A 22,468-nucleotide genomic window follows, 5' to 3' on the forward strand; every position below is an offset into this window, starting at 1 on the left:
TGGCATATGGTAGAGGCCCACCCAGAACCATCAACCGCATGTGGCTGTCAAAAATGACCATGTTATAATCGGGTTGGGTATGAAATACCAGCAGTCAGGATGCCAGCTGTCAAAATACCAACAGCGGCATCCCGATGCTCAGTATCCTGACAGGGGTACATAACTATGCTAACCCTCCCCCCTTCTGCCTCTAACCCTAACCCTCCTTTCTTGCACCCTAACCATCCTTGTTAGTGCCTAAACCTAACCCTCCCCCATCTGCCTCTAACCCTTCCCACCCTGCACCCTAAACATCCCATTAGTGCCTAAACTTAACCCTCCCCCTTCTGCCTCTAACCCTAACCCTCACCACCCCGCATCCTAACCATCCTCATTAGTGCCTAAACCTAACCCTCCCCCTTCTGCCTCTAACCCTAACCCTCCCCACCCCGCATCCTAACCATACTCATTAGTGCCTAAACCTAACCTTTCCCCTTGTTGCCTGAACCTAACCCTACCCCCTTAGTGCCTAACCCTAACTCCCCTCCCCCAGTGGAGCCTACACCTAACTCCCCCTGTCCATAGCCTGACCCTAACCTTCCCCCCCAGAGCCTAACCCTAATCCCCTTGTGGTGCCTAAAACCGACCCCCTCCCCCCCACGGATAACACCTGACCCGGCCCCGCTATACTTACTGTCTGGATGCTGGCTGTTGGGAAACCGGCGTCGGTATCTAAACTGGCGTCAGGATTTAGGTGCCTATGTTTAGTCCCGGGTCGGGACTCCGGAATTTCAATAGTCGAAATCCAGTCCGTCAGCAAGGTAACTATGGCCCTCATTCAGAGCCGCTCGTTAGCGGCAGTACGCTCGTTCCGAGCGATGTTTGCACATCTGCGCATGCGTACGCTTTTTAGTACGCATGCGCGAACCAGTCAGTGCGGCCGAAAATCGTTTGTACGCTATATAGCGAGTGCCTGCTATTTTGAGTGACAGAATGAGGCGTATGTGGGTGGTAACAGGGGAAGGTGCTTGAAAATGGGGAGTGGAGATCCGAACGCAGGCGTGCTTAAAGGTCAAAACGGGCGTTTTATGGGTGTGTATATTTAAAACAACAGCGTCAATGACCACGTCACTGGGTTATTTTATAGCCAGAACTGCTCGCAAATTTGTGGTAGCAAACACCAACCACAAGAATAGCGAGCAGTTCATACGCTGGTCGATGTACTCGATTAATCTAATAAATAGCGGACATGACGTATGGTGCGAGCGGCCAGGGGGCGTTTTTAACAAATAAACGAGCGTATGTTTTGCTCGTTCGTTCAGGCTTAGAGGTGTGAACAGACTGCAATGTGCGTACGGATCATTTGAATAGCCACCCCTTGTTTTTAAACGAACGACCGCAAATAGCGAACGGCTCTGAATGAGGGCCTATATCCTTATTATAATCTGCCTGTCACACTCTGCTCAAATTCTGTGATTTATATTATCATTTGCTGCAGGTCAGGATTTCTGCCTGACCTTGTTCGAGAACCATGCACTGACATCACATTATGTACTATGTCAGCTGCTAGCATTCTACCAGTGGGAGTGCTCCTGCCTCTGCTGACCTCAGCAGCCTATCAGGGACTGGCAGCAGATTCATATCCCCTGTGGGAACTCCCACTGGTGCGAGAGAAAAGAGTTACTTTCTAGTGTTAAGTTCTATCCTGTGGCTCCTTTGTGCAGAAAACTATCACTGCTACCTGGCTCTATATCTACAGTTCCTGTGTCCTGATTGTGTGCTGCAGTATTCCAGCTCAGTGCAATCACCAGCTGCACTGATCAGAGGATTCCTGCAATCAGCCTCTGCAAACCTGTTCCTGTCCCTGGCTTGTTTCTGACCTGCTTCTGTCTAATCCCTGGTACTGCCTTTCATTATCTGGTTCTGACAGTGGCTATCCTCTGCGACCTGCACACGTCTGCTCCCTGGTACCTTGTTGTCCGTTGGCCGCGACTTAATAGTATCCAGGAGATGGAAAGGCAGTGGGTGCTTTGGACAGACTGGCAGGTTGATGTTAGGACCGGTACGGCAACAATAGTGGAGCAAAAACTGGGCAGCTACGCGTTTCGTCCCGATCTCGAGACTTTTTCAAGCTAGGTGCCCATGGTAGAAGTCCCTCCCTTATATAGGGAGCATTGCATATCTCATCAATTTAATTGAAAACAGATATGTGAACAAAAAAAATAAATAAATAAACAAATCCCAAGAGCTCAAAGCAGTGTGTCAATTGATTGCTCATTGGATTAAAAAATAAAAAAAAATAAAAAAACAAGTGTATATACATACATGTAAGTAATAGTATAGACAAAAATCAATAATAAAAGAAAGAAAATATATAATAAATACGTATATAATATATTAATCTAAATGGAAACATGAATGGATTGATTTATAAATCTAAACTCACATAAAATAAAATTTAATTTATAATATATAAAAACATTGTATTATGAATAAATAATATCAATACATATCATGAATAAACAGTGTAATACAAAATATTTAAAAATGTATTAATATAGAAACATTAACGATTATTCTAGAAGAACATCGATATAATATCGATGTTATTAATAGCTAATCATCAAAACTAAAAATTATCATAATCAGGAGACAGAAGACGCCCATTATATTCCAATAATGGATTAACAATATCAGTGCACACTTATATATTTAAGGCATTAACAATTATCCTAAAAAAACATCGATATTGATGTTATTATATTGAATCATCAAAACCAAGGATTGACAGGAATCATCATGGTCAGGAGACAAAAAAACACCCAAATTCTACTAAAAATAAATAAATACATGAATCTATATTGGATGAATAGGTGATGGTCCCAAATAGAAAAATACTAAACAAAACAAACAAAAAAAATATACTGTATATACATATATATATTCTTCTATGTGTGTGTAGACTAAACCACACTTACATATAACTGTGCATACCCACACGAGTACATACACGCACACATATAACATACATATACATACACATATATATATACATATACATACAGTCAGGTCCATAAATATTGGGACATTGACAGAATTTTCAGATTTTGGCCTCTATTCACCACCACAATGGTTTTGAAATGAAACAAACAAGATGTGCTTTAACTGCAGACTTTCAGATTTAATTTGAGGGTAATTACATCCAAATCGGGTGAATGGTGTAGGAATTACAACACTTTCAATATGTGCCTCCCACTTTTTAAGGGGCCAAAGGTAATGGGACTATCAACTCAAAAGCTATTTCATGGACAGGTGTGGGCTATTCCCTCGTTATTTCATTATCAATTAAGCAGGTAAAAGGTCTGGAGTTGATTCTAGGTGTGACATTTGCATTTGGAATCAGTTGCTGTCAACTCTCAATATGAGATCCAAAGAGCTGTCATTATCAGTGAAGCAAGTCATCATTAGGCTGAAAAATCAAAACAAACCCATCAGAGAGATAGCAAAAACATTAGGTGTGGCCAAATCAACTGTTTGGAACATTCTTAAAAAGAAAGAACGCACTGGAGAGCTCAGCAACACCAAAAGACCTGGAAGACCACGGAAAATAACTGTGGTGGATGACAGAAGAATTATATCCCTGGTGAAGAAAAACCCCTTCACAACAGTTGGCCAAATCAAGAACACTCTCCAGGAGGTAGATGTATATGTGTCAAAGTCAACAATCAAGAGAAGACTTCACAAGAGTGAATATAGAGGGTTCACCACAAGATGTAAACCATTGGTCAGCCTCAAAAACAGGAAGACCAGATTAGAGTTTGCCAAACAACATCTAAAAAAGCCATTACAGTTCTGGAACAACATCCTATGGACAGATGAGACAAAGATCAACTTGTACCAGAGTGATGGGAAAAGAAGAGAAGGAAAGGACCTGCTCATGATCCAAAACATACCACTTCATCAGTGAAGCATGGTGGTGGTAGTGTCGTGGCATGGGCATGTATGACTGCCAATGGAACTGGTTCCCTTGTATTTATTGATGATGTAACTGCTGACAAAAGCAACAGAATGAATTCTGAAGTGTTTCGGACAATATTATATGCTCATATTCAGTCAAATGCTTCAGAACTCTTTGGACGGTGCTTCACAGTGCAGATGGACAATGACCCAAAGCATACTGCAAAAGCAACCAAAGAGTTTTTTAAGGCTAAAAAGTGGAATGTTATGCAATGGCCAAGTCAATCCCCTGACCTGAATCTGATTGAGCATGCATTTCACTTGATGAAGACAAAACTGAAGGGAAAATGCCCCAAGAACAAGCAGGAACTGAAGACATTTGCAATAGAGGCCTGGCAGAGCATCACCAGGGATGAAACCCAGCGTCTGGTGATGTCTATGCGTTCCAGACTTCAGGCTGTAATTGCCTGCAAAGGATTTGCAACAAAGTATTAAAAAGTGAAAGTTAGATTTAGGATTGTTTAGTTTGTCCCATTACTTTTGGCCCCTTTAAAAGTGGGAGGCACATATAGAAACAGTTGTAATTCTTACACCGATCACCTGATTTGGATGTAATTGCCCTCAAATTAAATCTGAAAGTCTGCAGTTAAATCACATCTTGTTTGTTCCATTTCAAAGCCATTGTGGTGGTGAATAGAGGCCAAAATATGAAAATTCTGTCAATGTCCCAATATTTATGGACCTGACTGTATATATATATGTATACATATATATATATATATATATATACACATACACACACACATATATATTAATACATACATACACACGTGTACAGTACACATATACATATACATAAACATACATACACACACGTACATAGTATCCCATTCACATGATAAACATACACACACGCGCACACCTGCACACAAATATGTATAAATGTCTACATGAATAAGGAAGAAAACTGACCATAGGAACAAAGTCCTAGTGTGATGAATAATGGTAGTTATTGGATCCAATGGTCTAATAGTAGGATCTAGTAGTGATCATTACCAGCTAAAAAATAAAAATAGGCTAAACCTAAATGGAATAGAATACTACAGTGACATAGGTATATAAATATATAAAAAAGAGATGCACCAATAGGCACACAAAAATGCAATCAAATTGATTGCACATACAGGTCCTAATCTCCATGAATTGCAAAGATCCAGAATATAGTTGCATGTATATATATTCTAAAAATGAATAAACTAGGACAAGTGGAGGAATCTGAAGCATGTAAAACATTAGGAGGAAAGAGAGAAGGAACAGAAATTATTCAAGGGGTCTAAGACCAATGGCAGACTCAGAAAGGGTCATCTAAACTTCCTGTTCTATCCAGTTCCAGTACGTCCGGTCTTAATCCGGTTTTGACCTCTACGATACCTGACAGTTTAAGTGTCTCCAATCCAAATCCGGTTCTACCTATTTAGCCAAGTGAGAGCCCTCCGTCTCCTGGTTCCAAAAAGGGCTTAGAGTTCTTACAGATCAATTTAATTCCTGCTGCAGTGGCCCTTCAACTGAATCTCTGCTAAGACGTTCGGTGGATGATCGACTATCCGTTTACTTTGATGGAGATTTAGATCAATTTTACACCTTGGCACGCCAATATCTTTCCGATGTGGATTCCGGATTGTTGCCTTCACTTACTCCTGCCAATGTGGTAAAATAATTCCTTTTGGCCTTTAGGGGCAAAGCTTTGGACTGGGCTAATCCACTCATAGAGACCAAGGATCCCATTTTAGAAGATCTCTCAGCTTTCACTGAAGCAGTACTGCAAAGGTTTGCTCCAAAAGCATTGAGATCAGCACAAGGTCTACGGCATGCGTTACTGCAAAGGTTTGCTCCAAAAGCCTCAAGATCAGCACAAGGTCCACAGCCTGCGGTATTGAGACTTGGGGTCACTTCCTTGGCCCCTCTCCATGAAAGCTCCTCTGGGTATCCTGGTCCTCCACTTCTGGTGCTGTTTCCAAGAAAAAAAATTGATTCTGACTCTAGACTTGGATTCTGATTCTGATTCTGATCCTGTAACGGATGAAGCACTTTTCCCTGGAGGTCCTATGTTTAGAAAATAAGTTTTTGTTGACCCAGAGATTTTGTCTCTTCCGAGTGGATCAAGACGTTCCTGAAAGGGCAAGAAGATTCATTGAAAGCATTAATTGCTACCATGGTTTCTGCTTCTCCAATGAAGAGTGTTGTTGATCTTCAGAGATCAATTCAAGTTTTTTTTCCCAAGTCATAGGGGTGTCTGGAGGCCACCCGTTAGGATGGGGGTAATGTCACACTCTGCTCAAATTGTGTGACTTATATTACCATTTGCTGCAGGTCAGGATTTCTGCCTGACCTTGTTCGAGAATCATGCACTGACATCACCATCATGCACTATGGGTCTCATTCAGACCCGCTCGCGAGCGCAGGACGCTCGTAAGCGGGTTGTGCGCATGCGCGAGACCCGGACAGCAACAGCCAAGCTGTCGCTCCAGGTCTCGCACCAAAGGGGGCGTGCTGTCGATGGTGACTGACAGCATGCCCCCTTTGGTGAGCGTGCCGGGGGCGTGGCTACCAGACGGAGGCGTTCCCATGGGAACGCCTACTGTCTGGGTCCGGCCCCACTGACATCACTAGTGATGTCAGTGGGAGCGATTTGGGCTCTGATAGAGCCAAAATCACTCCAGGGCTTGCGGCAGCGTGACCCTACCGCAGGGTCTCGTCACAAGCCCGATGGTCGCGATGGTCTTGACCATCGCGACCATCATCATGGACGCTCGCATAAGCTGTGGGTGGTAACCCACAGCTATGCGAGCGTCCAAAAGGCCGCTCCACATTTAAATAGGACGGCCCTGATTCAGAGCGAGCGCTCTGGTCAGAGCATCCGGCTCTGAATCAGGGCCTATGTCAGCTGCTAGCATTCTACCAGTGAGAGTGCTCCTGACTCAGCTGACCTCAGCAGCCTATCAGGGACTGGCAGCAGATTCATATGCCCTATGAGAACTCACACTGGTGCCAGAGCAAAGAGTTACTTTCTAGTGTTAAGTTCTATCCTGTGGCTCCTTTGTGCAGAAAACCATCACTGCTACCTAGCTCTATATCTACAGTTCCTGTGTCCTGATTGTGTGCTGCTGTATTCCAGCTCAGTGCAATCACCAGTTGCACTGATCAGAGGATTCCTGCAATCAGCCTCTGCAAACCTGTTCCTGACCCTGGCTTGTTTCTGATCTGCTTCTGTCTAATCCCTGGTACTGCCTTTGGTTATCTGGTTCTGACCTTGGCTATCCTCTGCGACCTGCACACGTCTGCTCCCCGGTACCTTGTTGTCCGTTTGGTTCTGACCCGGCCTGTTGACTACGCTGAGAATCTTCTCCATTACATCCAGAGTACACCAGCAGCTGTATAGGGGAACCTATTCTGAGGGCCGCGACCTGTGTGTCGGACGCAGCTAAGTCCATACCCTCTTGCGAGGGTCCCTGGTGAACACCGTCAGCACATTAGACTCTGCGCCTCGGAAATAGGTCTTGTCAATTCCCAAAATACGGGCTGTGGCCCTGATTCAGAGCCGGATGCAAGTGGCTGCTCGTTCGCTCAGAGCGATGTTTGCCCAACTGCGCATGCGTACGGATCGTTATACGCATGCGCGAACCACTCAGTGCGGCCGAAATTCATGTGCTCGCAAAATAGCGAATGCCTGCTATTTTGAGTGACAGAAAGAGGCGTATGTGGGTGGTAACAGGGGAAGGTGCTTGAAAACGGGGAGTGGAGATCCGATCGCAGGCGTGCTTAAAGGTCAAAACGGGCGTTTTATGGGTGTGCATATTTAAAACAGCAGCGTCATGGACCACGTCACTGGGTTCTTTTATAGCCAGAACTGCTCGCAAAATTGTGGTAGCAAAAACCAACCACAAGAATAGCGAGCAGTTCATACCCTGGTCGATGTACTCGATTAATCTAATAAATAGCGGACATGACGTAGGATGCGAGCGGCCAGGGGGCGTATTTTTCAAAAAAACGAACGCAAGTTTTGTTTGCTCGTTCAGACCTAGAGGCGTGAACAGACCGCAAACAGCGAACGGTTCATTTGAATAGCCACCCCTTGTTTTAGAACGAATGACCGCAAATAGCGAGTGGCTCTGAATGAGGGCCAGTGTCCATTAATCATCCGAGAGTTGTGACACTGCCATTGGTATCCTTAATATATCCATATATCCAGTAATTGTGGAATATATGAGACTATAGGGTAACATTAGGGCTCTTCTGTGGAATGTAGGGACTGTTGGGAGAACCTGTACTGTAATAAATGCTGTTAATTGTTTTTCCTTTTATCTCTATACAGGTAAAAGGCTCCCTCTCCATGAACATCATCAGCACAATGGTCAGTTGTGTTGTATTGATCCTAAGTGGCATTGACCTGGCAATAATTCGCTGTAATTACTATTATACTCCAAATGGCAATGCCGACTTGTACAACAGATGCCGGGTACAACTCGTAAGTAGTATGTAAATGTTTAAGGGATGATGTCTTGCTGTATAGTATAATAAAATTTTACCTTAAAAAATAAGGTAATCATTAATCTTCAATACTGGTTGAGTCTCCCATATCCAAATATTCTGAAATGAGGAATATTCTGAAATACAGAATTTTTTGAGCATGACTGAGATAATGAAACGTTTGCTTTCTGGTGTTTTAATGTACACAAACTTTAATTAAGGCACAAATTATTAAAAATATGGTATAAAATTACCTTCAGGCTCTGTGTATAAGGTGTGTATGAAACATAAATGAATTTCATGTATGTGCACAAACTTTTATTTGAACCACAAAATAATTAAAAATATTGTATAAAATTACCTGTAGGCTGTGTGTATAGAAAACATAAAAGCATTCTGTGTTTAGATTTATGTCCCATCCCCAAGATATCTCATTATGGTATGCAAATATTCCAAAATGCGGAATATTCTGATATCCAAAATACCTCTGGTCCCAAGCATTTTATATATGGGAGACTCAACCTGTATATCAAATTGTGCTAAATATATTTATGCTCACATATAGCTTTTAGGAATGTATTTATGCATTTTGTATTTATCTTTTGTACAAAATGTCACATTCCTATCTTAGGAACATAGACCAAGCATTGAGTAACAGTATAACTGTTCAACGTGACCTCAGATCTACCTGTTTGTAGCTTGGGCTGAGCGTCTAGATCACATTGGTGCCTGGTTCTTTGGTTAGAAGGCAAAGACAAACAAATAGTAGTAATCTGCAGACTTTTTTTTTTTTTAAATGAAAGATTTTTATTAAGGTTGATCAACCACGATAGTACAAACATGATCAGCATAACAACATTATATTATAATAGATGGATAAAGTGACCATACATCAAGATGTTAATATATATATAAAATAATACAAACCAATAGAAAACATTACCAAAGAGATCGGTAACATGTTATAAAACAAAAATCATCTAAAATAGGACGGAGATTAAACATCTAAGAGGTTGATCCTCCATTTTTTTTTCTTTAGTTCCCCGGCACTCCCAGACATACGATATCATACTTAAATTGTGCAATCTGACCAACGACCTATTGTGCGTCCTTAATGATTTTCAGTACGTCGTTAATAAGATTGCGGGATCTTACTGCATGTAGGTAAGATCTGAGGATACGGCAAACGACCAGCGGGACCGCGCATCAGCATCATTATCGTTAGTGTATACTGCACGATTTGTCGTTCCAGTGCGTCAGAATCGGCCAAATCATGCAAAAAATTGTGTGTAGGCACCTTACCAATATCATTGTTAGAATACAAGGTGAAGCTGTGGTTTGCTATTTACACAGACCCAAGTGATATTTGCACAGGCTACACTGCAGTCCATGTCCCTGCTCAAGCAATCTACCTCCTTTTTACTTACATTTAAGGTGTCTATCTCATTGTAGATTCACTTATTGTTACAATGTCTTCATTAGGCACATTCCAGCTAAACCTGGCCATACACGCTACAATTATCGGGGCGATCCGCCTGATATCGGCGGATCGCCCCAATAATTGTAGTGTGTGCGGGCAACCGAGGGTTAAATATTGCTCGGTCGGGCATGCCGGATTGTCCAGCATGCTCGTCCGATGCGATATTTACCCGGTAAACTGTCGGCCGTATCGGGCAGTGTATGCCCAGCCGCGGCCGACAGACAGACATTTCCTGTGTTCCTTCCTATGGAAGGAACAGGGAAATGTCTCCTCCCCCGGGGGCGGAGCGCGGATGTCGGGCTGATACACTGTGAGATTTCTCTCACAGTGTATGCCGGCGACATTTGCGGCTGATAGGCTGCCAGATAAAATGTCTGTCGGTCTGACAGAAATTTTATCTGGCCGTGTATGCCCAGCATAAGCAATCTAACTCAATTTTGGAAATGTATTAGGGAAGGTGTTAGTACCAGGGGCATATCTAAAATGGGTGCAGGGTGTGCTGTGCACACGGGCCCCTGGGTCCAGGGGGCCCACACCGCACACCCTGCACCCATATATTCTTTATACTGTACTTAACTATCCAATGTCTCCAGAGTGCTGCTCTGCAGTGCCGGGTCAGTGCTGCAGAGCAGTAAACCTCACTGGGAAAATGGCGGCGGCCATTTTCCCAGTGACTCTCACTAAGCCAGAATCTACTGCAGCACCCGCCGGCCTCTGCGGCAGTGGCACCGCTTGAGAGAGGATGGGGCGCACACTGAGTCTGCATACGGACACCCCCTACCCTCTTAAAACGCCCTTAGTTAGTACATACTTACCTACTCTACTGGAACCTGCAGGAGAATACCACATTATCAGAGCCTCCCCCAGGCTCTTGGAATAGTGGGTGTTTCTATCACATCCGGGCCACTTCCTAGTGAAGGAGAGAATAATGCCAGGAACTGCAGTCCATGAGGCGGTGGCGGGGCCAATATGTCATGTTTCCTTGATAATTACATTATATTGGCCCCACCCCTTTACATAGAAGTGCGCTTTGCAGCATTTTACCTGCGAGGGGGCGGAGTCTAATGACGCAGATCTTCCAGCCCCGCCCCCACCACAGCCCACTCGCCTCTCCTCACTGTTATTGAATATTATTATTGAATATTATTTCTTACTGAGTTAAAAACTCAAATCACTATTGCGTGACGATGATTTTACTAGCAAAATTTGGCTAGTAAAAGCATTGCCTTTTCAAATATAGGGCATAAACAAGATCGGAAGTGCCAGGTTTTAGCATCTGACTCTTAGTAAATACATTTTGAGGGGGAGATGGATTAAGCTCTAGAAAGTGATAAATTGGAGAGTGATAAACTGCCACTCACCCAGCTCCTAACTGTCATGTCACAGGCTGTGTTTGAAAAATTACAGTTAATTGGTTGGTAGTTTATCACTCTCCAGTTTATCACTTTCTAGAGCTTAGTACATCTGCCCTTGAGCCTTTTGGCACACAATATTGATTTGAATGTTCAACTAAGTAAGAAATAATATTCAATAATAATATTCAATAACAGTTCATCTAATAGTCTTCTTAAGTATTCGCTGCCACAATTCACGGCATGTTGGATACTTAATTCCAGCCCCTGATGATGAATAGACCATTAGAAATGAAAATTGGAAGTATTGCTCATAAAATAGCCAATTAGATGTTAGCTATAATTTCTCTATTGCATTATAGAATATGATAGACTGAATGTGATTGGTAGCTAAGGGCAACACCTCCACTTTTCTGTGTTAGAAGCTTTAGGGGCCTATTTATCATGATGAAAATATCATCAGTGATATTTATGTTTTGAACTCGCTGCAATTAAGATCTTGCCTCTTTAACAAAAGAATCACTTCTGAAAGGCTGCTCTTTCTCTCTGCGGAGTCAGCTTTTTGGAAATGTGAAACTTTTCTCCTTCACCTGCGCTTTCCTCCTACTAACTGCATTTGCCAGCCGCATCTGACAGCCGTGAGCCGACACTGAGTGCAGGGATCTGTCCCCCTGTCCCTTTCTCCCCAATGTCCCCCTTCCCTCCCCACATCCTCTGCCAGGTGCCCGCTTCCTTCCTGCATCCTTTGCCCAGTGTCCCCGCTCCGTGCCGGCATCCTCTCCCCAGCATCCAGCACTCCTCTCCCGCATCTTCTTCCCAGTGTCCCCGCTCCGTGCCGGCATCCTCTCCCCAGCATCCAGCACTCCTCTCCCGCATCCTCTTCCCAGTGTCCCCGCTCCGTGCCGACATCCTCTCCCCAGCATCCAGCACTCCTCTCCCGCATCTTCTTCCCAGTGTCCCCGCTCAGTGCCGACATCCTCTCCCCAGCATCCAGCTCTCCTCTCCCGCATCCTCTTCCCAGTGTCCCCGCTCCGTGCCGGCATCCTCTCCCCAGCATCCAGCACTCCTCTCCCGTATCCTCTTCCCAGTGTCCCCGCTCCGTGCCGGCATCCTCTCCCCAGCATCCAGCACTCCCCGCCTGCTTCCTCTCCCCAGTGTCCCCACTCCGTGCCGGCATCCTCTCCCCAGCATCCAGCACTCCTCTCCCGCATCCTCTCCCCAGTGTCCCCGCTCCGTGCCGACATCCTCTCCCCAGCATCCAGCACTCCTCTCCCGCATCCTCTCCCCAGTGTCCCCGCTCCGTGCCGACATCCTCTCCCCAGCATCCAGCACTCCTCTCCCGCATCCTCTTCCCAGTGTCCCCGCTCCGTGCCGGCATCCTCTCCCCAGCATCCCGCACTCCTCTCCCGCATCCTCTTCCCAGTGTCCCCGCTCCGTGCCGGCATCCTCTCCCCAGCATCCAGCACTCCCCGCCTGCTTCCTCTCCCCAGTGTCCCCGCTCCGTGCCGGCATCCTCTCCCCAGCATCCAGCACTCCTCTCCCGCATCCTCTTCCCAGTGTCCCCGCTCCGTGCCGGCATCCTCTCCCCAGCATCCAGCACTCCTCTCCCACATCCTCTTCCCAGTGTCCCCGCTCCGTGCCGACATCCTCTCCCCAGCATCCAGCACTCCTCTCCCACATCCTCTTCCCAGTGTCCAAACTCTCTGCGCTCCCTGCCATCATTCTCTTCTCAGTGTCCCCGCTGCTCTACTCTTCCTCACTCTGGACCTGATTCAGACCCGCTCGCTAGGATGCGTTCGCTTGTAGCTGGCCGATTTTCACATTCTACACACGCGTCAGTGTCAGTCAGGGGAGCCGCATCAGGACAATGGAAGAGCCGCATGTGGCTCAAGAGCCACAGGTTGGCCACCACTGGTCTAGAATAATTACTTCCTCAACCTAGTGTGTAGGTAGCCTGATCTGAGTGCAGAAAACTAGTCATTCAACTGAGAGAGTGTCTATTTACAAAGTGGATGGAGATAAAGAACCAACCAACCAGCTCCTAACTGTCACGGCTGTGTTTGAAAAATGATGGTTTTTCCTAACTGTCACAGCTGTGTTTGAAAAATGATGGTTAGGAGCTGATTGGTTGGTACTTTATAGCCATCCACTTTCTTTCTCTCCAAAGCTTAGTACATAGACCCTGTAGTGTAATATAAATATCAATCTCATAATGATGAATAGAAAAGTTGTTGTGAAGAGGTCAAATCATCAAGTACATTCACAAGCTTCAAAGCATAACCTCTGTACAAAAATAGCAAAACACAATTGTGCTGGCCACAAACGTATCACATAAGTGTAAGTACAAGCTGAACCATACACCAGGTGCCTAAGGTGTCAACAAACATCATTTTGTGAACAACATGGACGACTTACACGGTGTCACAGGCAGAGAATGTGTAAAACTGAAAACCTGTCACGTTGTTGGATTTCCATTAAGTACACATTAAAATGTTCAAATGTTTATTTTGTCTTCACAGATCATTGGACGAGTTTGTTATTCCTTTCTCCTTGGGATAACTCTGCTGCTGTTTTGTATCACCATTTCTATTTCCATCTTTGGATGTCGTTCCCTATCTCATTTACCAGCAAATGTTACCCAGGTAAAGGACTAATATGACAGCTCTATTAACACTGTGAAATTGATATTGTAAGTCATCACACACAGGGTGGTATTCAATTAGTTTCGCACCCGCCATACTTTTTCGCCTGCCAGACTCCTTGCCTACATCGCGTATTTTAGCCGTGGAAACTTATCGCGCGCATACCTGCCGTATTCAATTCCAAAACACGCAAAAATGCAATCCCGTGAATGCAAACCAGTGCTGTCGGAATTGGACAAATCAGCCTGACACCCCCTAAAAGATGCACTAACATTGGGGGTCAATGTACATGCCCCCGAATAGCCCTAATAAAGTTATTTGGGGTACTTAAGGGGTGTCATTTTCTTCTAATTAGCATCTTTTGCACAAGTGGTGAAGAATAGCATTAAGACTCTTGTCACATTTGAGGTGCTTGAAAATGGGTGCAAGCATGGTTTCTAGCCACTAAAGTTAAGTTTTAAAACACGCACCTGAAGCATGCACCTGTAATAAAAAAAACACCTCACTCCTACTTGCAGACCCCCTAAAGTCTATTTCGCTAGTTTTTAAGTTTGTACCCTGACTTGGCACTTTTTCACCCCTTTTTCTAAGTCATTTTTTGGGGTGTTCTTCTATTATTTTTAAGTTTTTTTTTTTTTTACGCAGTTATCCTTAGGGGGCTGTCCCAAGAGTACAGAGTGGTTTCCCCACGTTTGCACCCCTAAATAGCGATTTTGCACTTTTTTTCACCACCTATTCATAGGCAAATCTTTTTCGCCGATTGCATTGCGTTTTCGCGTACGTGAAAAAGCTAATGGAATTTAATACCGCGATACTTTTCTGACAGGTGAAAAGTTGGAATCGGCAATTCTTTTTAGCGGATCTCGACTTTTAGCTTCTAATTGAATACGGGCCACAATCTCAGCAGTGTTAAATGGTTTCTCTCGACAAATAACTAACCTTTATTTTTGTATTGTAAACTCACCATAAAGTATAATTTACTCCTTATTTGAGTCTCACATGATACATAAAAATTGTATTTTGGCAACATTATTTCCATGATTCTTAAAGAAGGAGCTGCACAAAATGTAACCAGAGGCAAAAGTTTGCCTCTGAATTCACAAGAAAGAAAGACCAGGGGTATATTTACTAAAGTTTGATTTTTGATTCAGTTCGATTTCCAATTCGATTTTGGTTCGATTTTGATATTGGAAACTTACTAAAGCCCGAATCGAATTTCAAATCGAGCAGAAAACTGAATTTAATTTCAAATCGAATTTCTGCAAAACATCAATGTTTTCCAATAGTCAAATATAGGATCCCTTCATTTACTAACATTCGATTTGCAAATCGAATGTAAAATTAACTCAAAATCGAACTTCAAATTCCCAAATGAAGAGAACTGCTTCATGCTTTCGATTTTAGCATAAGCAATTCTATTTGACACAAATGCCCTGGAGAGGGGGTCCCCAATTCCCCAGGGATCCCCAGCCTGGGCTGGCTAGCGGTCAGGGGTAATGCTTTGGCTGCGGGACCCGGTGAAAGGGCTCCCCTGGCTATGGCATTACCCTCCTGCTAGAAAGAGTCCAGTGCTGGTTATGGCAAGTACAGGGGACCCCTACTCATTTTGTCCACTGTATTTCCAAAATCAGGACTGGCTTGCTTAGCCCAATGCTGGTTGCGCTAAATACAGGGGACCCCTACGTCTTTTGTCCCCTGTATTTACACAACCAGGACTGGCTATGGACGGCTGGTTGTGCTTTAAGGGGTGCTTTAAGGGGGGGACCGCACGTCATTTAAAAAAAATAAAAAATTCTTAACAAGCATTTTACACTAAGATGCATGCATGGATCTCACTAATGTATGCATGCAGCGGGGACAGCAAGTGGACTACACATGGGGAGTGCAGAGATGCTTCTCTCCAAGCAGTTTGCAGTGAGAAGAATGCAGCGGTAGGAGGGACCAGATGCAAGGGGGGATGGAAGAGGGGCTCACAGCCGCAGCTGCAAGCAGAACTAGATATCTAGCTGCTACACAAGCTACTGCCATGTAAACAGCAGCTTATGAAGCCATTTGGGAGCTGTACGCCATCTGAGGATGGTATACAGTTACATAATTTCCGAAAATCTCTGATTTAGTTCATGAATAGACTAATTTCTACATGTGGAAATTAACACGGCAGGACTGGAACAAGGAGATATCAGTCATATCTCTTGTGTTACAAAGTAGATGAATTGGAATGATACTTAAAAGTTACATAAATAAGTAAAATGGGGGGGATAAAGCGTAGCAAATAAGACTTTGTCGAGTCACATCATTTAGCAATTAGGTATAAAAATGATAAAATACACCTGCTCAGGGGCAACTTCTGGATAGTTTCAAACTAGTACAATAGTAGAATCCGGGCACTATAGTATATAAAAATACAGCCATATTACCGACTGCGGCAAAATCCTGACACCTGTCAGAATCCTGGCGCCAGCATCCAGAAGTGGTTAGGGGGGGGTTAGCTTATGGGATGAGGGTTAGGCACTAGGATGAGGGTTAGTGCTAGGCACTAAGGGAGAAGGGTTAGGTTTAGGGTGCGGGGAGGGGGAGGTTAGGTTTAGGGTGCAGGGAGGGTGAGGTTAGGTTTAGGGAGGGGGAGGTTAGGTTTAGGGTGCAGGGAGGGGGAGGTTAGGTTTAGGGAGGGGGAGGTTAGGTTTAGGGTTTAGGGAGGGGGAGGTTAGGTTTAGGGTGCAGGGAGGGGGAGGTTAGGTTTAGGGTGTAGGGTGGGGGAGGTTAGGTTTAGGGTGCAGGGAGGGGGAGGTTAGGTTTAGGGAGGGGGAGGTTAGGTTTAGGGTGCAGGGAGGGGGAGGTTAGGTTTAGGGTGCAGGGAGGGGGAGATTAGGTTTAGGGCGGGGGAGGTTAGGTTTAGAGTGCAGGGAGGGGGAGGTTAGGTTTAGGGAGGGGGAGGTTAGGTTTAGGGTGCAGGGAGGGGGAGGTTAGGTTTAGGGTGTAGGGAGGGGGAGGTTAGGTTTAGGGTGCAGGGAGGGGGAGGTTAGGTTAAGGGTGCAGGGAGGGGGAGGTTAGGTTTAGGCACTAGGGAAAAGGTTAGGTTTAGGCACGGGGGGTTAGGGGTAGGGAGTGGGGGAGGGTTAGGATACTGACCAACAATTGTCGGTATCCTAACCCTGTTGGGATGCCTGTGTTGGGATTCTGACCACCGGGATCCAAAGCGTTGGCAACTCTAGCGCCAGCATACCATACCCAACCCTATAAAAATCCTCCAATTTTAAATACAGACTGAGTATTTTGTATAGTACCCTCAGCTGCTGCTTCTAATTAGAGTATAACTGCAAACTGTCTTTGAAAACTACAATAAAGAAATGGGTAAACAGTTTTCAAACTAGTAAATTGTGCACATGTAGCAATCTTCTCATGCTGAGAGATGCAACACAGATTTTCTCCTTATATTCCCTAACCAGTGGCATCGCTATGGGAGTGCGGGGTGTGCGGGCTGGACCTGGGTGTTACCCTCGGAGGGGGTGACACCAAAATGCCTGCTCCTCCTCAGTGACAGGAGACGGGCGCTGCAGTGTGACATTCTCCCCCAGCACTCAGCTCTTGTCACAGAGAGTGCAGACACTAGTCTCCGGGGGCAGCCCAGCATCTCTGGGGATGTTGGCCGTGCCCCTGGAGTGATGCGAATGGGATTCCTCATGGGTGGCCATGCCCCTTTTGGGGAATGGATATAAAATGTGCACCAAACTGTCCCTAACTGTTATTTAGACCATTCGCTATGCTGTACTCTTACTGACCTTTAGGCCTTATTCAGAGTGAGATGTGAGTACAATTTGTGGCTTTTTTTGGCGAATGTACAGCTAGGGGCAGAGACCGGGGCTGAAATGGCGTGCATATGCAGGGAGTGGGCGTGCAGATGTAGGGAGTACAGTAAAGGTGTGGTGAGGACGTTTAGTCTGGAATGTATGGGCATGGCTGGCCTACAGAAGCTAGGTTAGTGATTTCTGATTGTACTGCTCATATAGCAGGAAGGGCGTATCTATAATGGATGCAGGGTGTGTGGGGCACATGGGCCCCCCGTGTCCAGGGGGGCCTCGCACGCACACCCTGCACCCATATTATTTCAAACTCACCTGTCCGTGGTCCTGCGTCGAGTGTCAGCGCTGCACAGAACACCGGAAAAAGGCCGCCGTGGCCATTTTTACGGCTTTTGCGCATGCACAGTAGACTCTCTAGCGCCCAGTGTTTACTGCTTCTGCGCTGGCCGGCCAGCCGCGTCAGTTGGCTGCCGGCTGCCTGGGAGAGAGGAGAGGGCCCTGCACAGGGAATGCACACGGGCCCCCTCCTCTCTTAAAACGCCCCTGTCATATAGGGTTGCTATAATATCCCTTTAATCAGGGACAAATACAGGTTCTATTTGGTTGACTTCATTTCTGCATTTCACCAAGTTTTAATCAGCCACATGACCTCTGCAATTTAAAGGGATAATATAGCAACCCTATGCTCATGCCACCACTACTCACTGCCATCCTGGAACTGGTAACACGTTGTGCTGCTGGCATGATGATAAGCAGGCATCATCTTAAAACCTGGAAGCCACAGATGCACTACATGGTGCCATATCTACACAGACACATCATTTTTGTTTTAAGAGAGTAACGCAAGTCAGTGTTGTGAAAACAATCAATTTTTAATTATTATTTTGTTTATTTTGACATTGGGCCTGATGCAGCAGCGATCACTAATGCGATTGCACAGTGTGACTTCTATGTATGCACAATGGCTAACAATCGGTCGATCTGCGTACGCAATTGCGTGTGCTGCTGCTGAATCAGGCCCACAGTTATTTATGTTTTACTGTATTTTTATCTCTGCTTTCAGGTGTATGTGATACAGAATGATTCTATGGTTTCCATGAACCCTCCCAAAGCTCCAGTTACATCTCAGTTACCACCGTCGCCAACACGTATAGTCCAATACATCAATGCGCTTTAATGTCCTTAATTATAGTTCATATTTGTATTACATATTGTTAAGTCAGTAAACAAAAAGGACGAAAGAAATATTATCCTTATTGAGGAGCACACTGGGATGGAATGATCTGATGGTATCTTTGAAGATTTGAAATTAATGAACAAAAAGGATAAAGAAAGTAACCTTTTATAAAGCACATCACTCGGTCACCAAATGGAATATTACATCTTGGAATGATAATTAAACATGTAAAGGACAAGTAAAAAAATTCAAGAAAACAAAATGTTGCCATGATAATCATAATTTGTTTTATAATAAATATTATATAAAAAAAAATATATACATATATATATATATATTATATGTTAAAATAGTAGTGTTAAAACCTGATCCACTTGAAGAGCTTCTCAAAGGCTGTCATTTTTATCTAAAAAAATTAGAAAATTTTCGAAAGAAATCACGGTCTAAAGTAGCCTTTTTCTTTTTCTAGCACTTAATTGTATTGATTCACCGTTATACTGTACATAATGTTGGTTATAGACTCTTACTGAACCTATTAAGTGGTTAACCCTGAGTTCAGCCTCCTTATGTGGATCCATTTTATGTGGCATGTGTCTATGTCGCTCAAAGCTGTAAAACGTCTTATCCGATAAACTGTTACCAGTATTTTAATTTAGTTGTTCTGATCATTCAGAAACTATTGGAAAGTAGTACGGCACTGGATTTTTATTGCGGTGATTATGATAGTCCCTTTATCCAGTTATTACTTGTTTGCAGGTAATTAGTGTTTGTTCAATATTTTGGATGTTCTTCCGCCAGACTTGAGTCAAGTATTACAAAAAGATGCAAAAAGAAGTATTTTGTGGCAGTGCACCAGGTACTTGATTATCTGTTAAAACAACATACTTTAATTATTAATTTAAAAAAACAAAAAAAAACATTCCTATTATCTGAGACTTTTTTTGTAGTATTAAAAGCAAAATATTAAAAGACAAATACAAGTGTGAAAAAGATTAGGAAATTTTGAATTAAAAACAAAGCTATGTTTCATCCACTGAGAATATGTAAATTATTATAATATACTGTACATTTTATTAGCCTCTAATATGTATAAAGTTTATTAAGTAATATAGGATTAATGTACTGCTGCTTGAAGATTATATAATACATTGTAGAGACTGCCTGTGTTTTAAAAGTTACCATTAATTCTTGACTTTCTCTGTAGTTTGCTTAATTAAGCATGTAACCTTTGTAGCAGGTACAGTAGTTGTAGATAGAAACTTAATGGACAGTTTGTTAATAAGTTGTTATTTTGTCACTCTGTTATAACGATATTTCCCAGTGTTTTATATACTAGTATTTCTTTATCAATTGATGGCACAACTATCTCCTCTAGCCCCAAAGTGCGCTGTCTTGGAGTTACCCTGGACTCATCCCTCTCCTTGAAACCACACATTCATCACCTCTTGCAGTCCTGCCATTTCCTTCTCAAAAATATTTCCAGGTTCAGACCCTTTCTCACCCAGGATGCTACTAAGACCCTAATACACTCACTGGTCATCTCCAGATTGGACTACTGTAACCTTCTCCTATCTGGCTCCCCAAGTCCCATCTCTCTCCTCTCCAGTCTGCCCTCAATGCTGCTGCTCGACCCATCTTTCTATCCAAATGCTCAATATCTGCCTCCCCTCTCCTACAAGCCCTCCACTGGCTCCCCTTCCTCTTCAGAACCCAATTCAAGGTTCTCACAGTCACTTACAAAGCCCTCACATACTCCTCTCCAATTTACATCTGTGACCTCATCTCCCTTCACTCTCCTGTCCGCCCTCTTTGTTCAACAAATGCACGCTGCTTCTCCTACCAACTGATTACTTCCTCCCACTCCTGCCTCCAAGATTTTGTCCGTGCTGCTCCCCTCCTTTGGAACTCTCTCCCTCTCCCCATCAGACTCTCCAACTCTCTACAATCCTTCAAACGGGATTTCAAGACCCACAACTTCATCATAGCCTCCAGCTCTCATCTTAACTTGCTGATACATGCTCCTTCCTCCCCGCCTACCCCATCTGTATCATGCCTGTCTGTCTGCCCCTCCCCTTTAGAATGTAAGCTCTTGCGAGCAGGGCCCTCTACCCTCTTGTGCTTCTCCTTACTTTATTTTCATCTACTTCTTACTCCCCACTAGAGCACCTAACACTTGGTGCTTATGCTCTGTTGCTTATCTGGGTGTTATGGTCACCAATGTATCAATGTATATTATCCATGTCCTTGTCCTGTATTGTATTGTTCTGTAAGTCACTGGTCACCTTCTTGTTTATGTACTTTGTAAGGCGCTGCGGAACACTTGTGGCGCCATATAAATAAAAGATAATAATAATAATAGTATATTCTCTAATTTCACTAGATGTAAGGGTCTTATTTATTAATTATGTAATTCCCTTCCAATAATCAGGGAATAATCAGGGCATAATAACATCTGATGTCATTATATCATGTAAAATATGAGTAAAAGTAAGATATATGTGCAGACAGCGGTTGGCATCAAATGTTATTAATTAAATTGTAATATGTGTAAAGCAGAGCTGGATTAAGGCTTTGGGGTACACGGGTCACTTAAGACCCTAAAGAGCATCATTTGGCATATGGGGATAGGGTTCTTGTGCGCAAGCCTTTGGCGAGCACATGAAAAGGGTTGTAACCACACATCACAGCCCCATTTCATGTCACACTAGGGTGGGGGTGGGTGGTGTGTAAATCACTTCCCTAGCCTAACACATCAGGTGAGAAAGTTCCTTAAATTGAGGACTGTCCTGTGGGTATTATGCATACATACATAGTCACACACATATATACAGTACATACATGAATACTGTCAAACAAATACATACATGAATTATACAGTCACACATATATACACATACATAGTAGGGGTGAGCGGGTTCGGATTTCTGAAATCCGAACCCCCCCGAGCCCCCCCGATCCGAGTCAGGCTCGACTTTTCCCGCCTGACTCGGATTCTGAAATCGAGGCAAAACGTCATCATCCCGCCTTCCGAGTCTCGCGGGTTTTGGATCCCATATAAGGTACCCACGTCGGCGCCATTTTCTCACTCGGCTGTGGACAGTGAAGAGGGAGGGTGGGAGTTAGGGCTGGCTGGGCTGTGTAGTGTAGTGTAGTGCAGAGTAGTGTTGTGCTGCGCTGTGCTGCTGTTGTCCATAGGGGCTGTGTCCACTACTTCAAAGTCCATAGGGGCTGGCTGGACTGTGTTGTGCAGTCAGTTGTCCATATGGGCTGTGTCCACTCCAAAGTCCTGTGCAGTGTCCCAGTCCTAAAGGGGTGCTGTAGTGTTGTCCAGGGGGTGCTCTGTTCGTCAGGGGGTGCTCCCCCCAAGTGCTAAAAAAAAATATTTTTTTCTGTGTTTGTGAATTGTGTGCGCAGTAGCCGCACGTGCATCAACAAAGTAGTGCCAAGCGTGCGCCTGTGTCATAAGTAAAGGGCCGGCTGGCTTGACCGTTAAAGGGTGCTGTAACCCCCAAAGTACACTCCAAATCAAATAACATTTTTTTTTCTGTGTTTGT

The 22,468-nt window shown here is 44.2% G+C and overlaps 1 protein-coding gene across 1 annotated transcript in view; it reads left to right on the forward strand.

Annotated features, from left to right (window-relative positions):
- LOC148522924 (membrane-spanning 4-domains subfamily A member 4A-like) overlaps positions 1–21,186 on the forward strand; it is a 40,148-nt gene extending 18,962 nt beyond the window's left edge. Inside the window, exons 4-6 of the mRNA XM_088473564.1 lie at positions 8,309–8,461; positions 13,815–13,937; positions 18,801–21,186. Coding sequence (XP_088329690.1) covers positions 8,309–8,461; positions 13,815–13,937; positions 18,801–18,914 — 390 coding nt within the window. The 3' untranslated portion in view covers positions 18,915–21,186. The remainder of the gene's footprint in view (positions 1–8,308; positions 8,462–13,814; positions 13,938–18,800) is intronic.
- Positions 21,187–22,468: the final 1,282 nt, after the last annotated feature.

This window comes from Taudactylus pleione, unplaced genomic scaffold (genome assembly GCF_031769625.1).
Source record: "Taudactylus pleione unplaced genomic scaffold, aTauple2 ptg000136l, whole genome shotgun sequence".
Lineage (NCBI taxonomy): Eukaryota > Metazoa > Chordata > Amphibia > Anura > Myobatrachidae > Taudactylus > Taudactylus pleione.